Source organism: Phodopus roborovskii, unplaced genomic scaffold (genome assembly GCF_943737965.1).
Source record: "Phodopus roborovskii unplaced genomic scaffold, PHOROB, whole genome shotgun sequence".
Classification (NCBI taxonomy): domain Eukaryota; kingdom Metazoa; phylum Chordata; class Mammalia; order Rodentia; family Cricetidae; genus Phodopus; species Phodopus roborovskii.
The window spans coordinates 23,274,577-23,278,575 of NW_026126416.1; the positions used below are offsets into that span (position 1 = coordinate 23,274,577).

Genomic DNA, 3,999 nt, shown 5'->3' on the forward strand with positions numbered 1-3,999 from the left:
AAGTGGGAGAAGAAGGTTTCTTCTGGCCAAGGAAGCTGTTCTGTCCGGAAAACAACCTCCTTTCTCTTAATGAGGACATTAATAATACAATGCCATGGTCCAGGAACATGACCATAATGTAAGCACTTTCTCATTAAGTGACTCAGTGCTCACAGCCCTGTGCTGTGGTTACCCTGCTTCGCTACTTCATGCTGGAACTGAGTGGCCAATCAGATACCCAGTGACCCGTCCCAGATGACACAGAAGCCAACAATCAGCTGACTCGTACAGAGGCCTCGAATGCTAACACTCATTCTCAAGAAGGTCTGGCCTCAAAGCCTGAGTAGAGGAGGCCACCTTGCCTACCAGGCCCCACTGAACTTGGTGAGGTAGTCGCCAAACAGTCCTCTGGCGTTCCCTCCTAGCACACTAATATACCCTGCAGAGGTAGCAGGAGCCTATGGGAGCTGGAAGGGATGGGCTGGCTAGTCTGGGCCCCAAACCAGAGGGTTTTTCTGATGGCCAATGAAAGGAGGCTGTGAAGACTAAAGCAGAGTGTGGTGGTACATGACTAGAATCCTAGCGGTGGAGATAGATTAAGAGTTCAAAGCCAGGCCAGGCGGTGGTAATGCACGCCTTTAGTACCAGCACTGGGGAGGCAGAGGCAGGCAGATCTCTGTGAGTTCCAGGTCATCCTGGTCTACAGAGCCACACAGAGAAACCCTGTCTCTAATAACAGCAACAAAGAGTTCAAAATCAGCTTCTGCCACATAGTAAATTCAAGGCCAGCCTGGACTACAGTAGACTGCCTTAGAAAGAAACAAATGATTTACAGCCTAAAGTCAGGAATAAACTGTTTCCTCAGACTGGATATATCTGGCCGTGGTTCCTCCCATTTCCTCCCACAGAACAACAGTCCATTCCCACTCCTGGCTTAGGCCTGGTATGGTACCAGCCTAGGGTACCATATCAGGGTCTCTCGCCACAGCTTTTTTCTCTTTTTAGTTCTGGGACGATTTCTGAGCTAACTCCTCAGCCCTCTGCCTTATTTATTTATTTATTTATTTATTTATTTATTTATTTATTTATTTGAGATAGGATCTCACTATGAAACCCTAGGAGGCCTGGCACCCACAGAGATCTGCCTGCCTCTGCCTTCTAAGCGCTGGGAGCAAAGGCAGGCACCATCAGTGCCCAGCTTCCTTCTTTTTACTTTTTAAATATTGAGACAGAGTCTCAGTAAGTTACCCAGTCTGACCTTCCCACTTCAGCTTCCCAGGTAGCTCAGACCCCAGGCCAGTGAAGCCAGACCCTCTGTACAATCTGCACATTTCTGAGCCTGCAGCTCTCATTCCCACAGTGGCTTCCGATTCATGTCTATGGTGGGAATCAGACAGACACTACCCCCAAGACCCTCATTCTTAGAGCCTGAGTCCCCATACCTGGCTTCACAGGGACATGCATGGGCTAGAAACATCCTGGGCATCACCCAGCACAGGGCAGACCTTACAATCTGTGTGCTGCCCTTGACATCATGACTGTGGCTGCTGGCCAAAGAGGCTGTAAATGGGAATTTCCTTCCGAAAATTCACCGGGTATGTGTGGTGGATCTCATTCATCTACCCCACAACTAACAAGTCTGCCCCACACTCTTTCCTGACCCTGCTCCAAACATGACGGTCTGTACCGGATGGGCCGGTGGACTGCTATAGCCTGTTGAGAGCAGCTAGGATGCTCATATATGATTTCCAGGTGACCCTGGAATCGGCTCACCTCCCAGACTATACAGCACCACAGTCACTGTAACAGTGGCTCCAGTCCTGCTGTGGCCAATGGCAGCTTGCTGGCCTGCCCCCTCCTCCAACACGCTCTGCACAGACAGGCCCACGTGTGTCCCCAGATGCCTGAATCACTGATGACAGCTTGGGACCTGTCGGCTGTGGGCTCCTGGGGAGCCACGTTGTCGCCTCCTAGGGAACACCTGCAGACATAAATAGACAGCCCGCCAAGGCAGCAGAACAAAGCCAGCGAGAGCCACGCTGCACACAGTGCCCACCTATGCTTGCCAGAATGCTCAACGCCACGCTGTCCGCTTGCTTCCTGAGCCTCCTGGCCTTCACCTCTGCCTGCTACTTCCAGAACTGCCCAAGAGGCGGCAAGAGGGCCATGTCTGACACGGAGCTGAGACAGGTACCACCGTGGTCTATCTCAGGGCTGCTGGCAGTGCCCTAGGAATGGGTCAGGGGCTAGGAGAGGGAGACAGATGGTGAGAGAAGTCAGACTTTAGGGGAGGTTTCTGGAAGGAGGCAATATAGCACAGTGGATGGACTACTCCAATGGGTGAGGGGGACCAAGTGTCAGGAGCCACATGAAGGACTGTCCCCATGCAGGGGTTATGCCAGGAGACACACTTCCTTATAACTGGGCTTGGGACAAGGGCAGGTTGAATTGGGCTCCCAGGCCCCTGAACACGGGGGAGGGGGTGGATGTCATCAGGACTAGATTATACAAAGCTCTGTTCTACCGAATCTGAACTTAAGGCCTTTCCCACCCAGCTCAGCCTCTCATAGCTCCTTTCCTAGACACCAGTGCCAATTTCTTCCTGCCACAAGAAGATGGCCATTGCTCTGTGCACGCCTGATTGGCACATGTCCCCTGTCTCACCCCACCGTCTTGCCCAAATCTCTTGTCTGAATGTTCAGGTGTGAGTCTAGCCCTTCTGGAAGAGCTTAAGGGAATCCAGTGCCAGGCTCAATTTTGTCTAGGCCACAGGTGGCTCAATTTTGAGTTGTTGAACAAGCTGGAGCAGGCAGCTCTCACAGTCCTCCTTCCTTTGGAGGCTTCGAGGGACCTGGTGCCTGTGCACATATCACTCTAATTTGGTCCCTGTCACCCACCTAATAGGGCATAACAAGCAGGCAGGAGGGTAGGCCCAGGTTAGGCCTACCAGCTTGAGACAGGAGTAAGAGCAAGGCTAGAAAATAAGAAAGGGAACAAACGCTCTAGAAGCAGGGTGCTCGTGTGTGTGTGTGTGTGTGTGTGTGTGTGTGTGTGTGTGTGTGTGTGTGTGTTGGGGGGAAGGGGGATTTGGGATGTGTAGGACTATATGAATATCAGAGAAGTAAGCCTCTGAGAGGCTGTTGCCCACCAGTGACACCTCAGAGCTGAGCAAGGTCCCTAAGCGCCGCAGCCCAGGGGAGGATTTTGAGAGCTCCTAGTGAGAACTGATTTCTCTAATAACCTAGCAGTTTAGATTTCCACTCCTGCCCTTGACTGCTATGCTGTCAGGGCACCTGCAGCCCGGGACAGCAGAGTGGCCCCGGGTTCCCACCGCCACTCTCTCATCCGTGTCTTTCCCTGCAGTGCCTCCCCTGCGGCCCCGGCGGCAAAGGGCGCTGCTTCGGTCCCAACATCTGCTGCGCCGACGAGCTGGGCTGCTTCGTGGGCACCGCCGAGGCTCTGCGCTGCCAGGAGGAAAACTACCTGCCCTCGCCCTGCCAGTCCGGCCAGAAGCCCTGCGGGAGCGGGGGCCGCTGTGCCACCGCGGGCGTCTGCTGCAGCGACGGTGCGCACGAGGCCGGCGGGGTGGGGGCGCGGGGTGGGGGTAGAATGGGAGGGTGAGTCTGGTGCGTTAGGTGGGGGGGGTTAGGGATGGGAGTGCGAGGTGGGGGCACGGAGCCTCGGCGAGGGGGTTGGGGGGAGGGATGTCAGGGTGGAGTGCAGCGTTGGGACAGCGTCCCCGGAGCTTCGCACATTTCAGGGCGCCTGTGCTCATAGAACATTTCCTCCAGAGAACTGCATGACTGAGCCTGAGTGCCGCGAGGGTTTTCTCCGCCTCACGCGCGCTCGCGAGCCGAGCAACGCCACACAGCTGGACGGGCCCGCCCGGGCGCTGCTGCTCCGGCTGGTGCAGATGGCTGGGACGCGGGAGTCTGTGGATTCTGCCAAGCCCCGGGTCTACTGAGCCATCGCCCCCACGCCTCGCCCCTGTAGCATGGAAAATAAACTTTTAAAATTGCA

The 3,999-nt window shown here is 54.9% G+C and overlaps 1 protein-coding gene across 1 annotated transcript; it reads left to right on the forward strand.

Annotated features, from left to right (window-relative positions):
- The first annotated feature begins 1,988 nt into the window (after window positions 1-1,988).
- Window positions 1,989-3,999, forward strand: Avp (arginine vasopressin). The gene is made up of 3 exons (XM_051183128.1): window positions 1,989-2,169; window positions 3,343-3,544; window positions 3,771-3,999. The coding sequence occupies exons 1-3, from the start codon at window positions 2,038-2,040 to the stop codon at window positions 3,941-3,943; spliced, it is 507 nt and encodes a 168-aa protein (XP_051039085.1). The 5' UTR covers window positions 1,989-2,037; the 3' UTR covers window positions 3,944-3,999.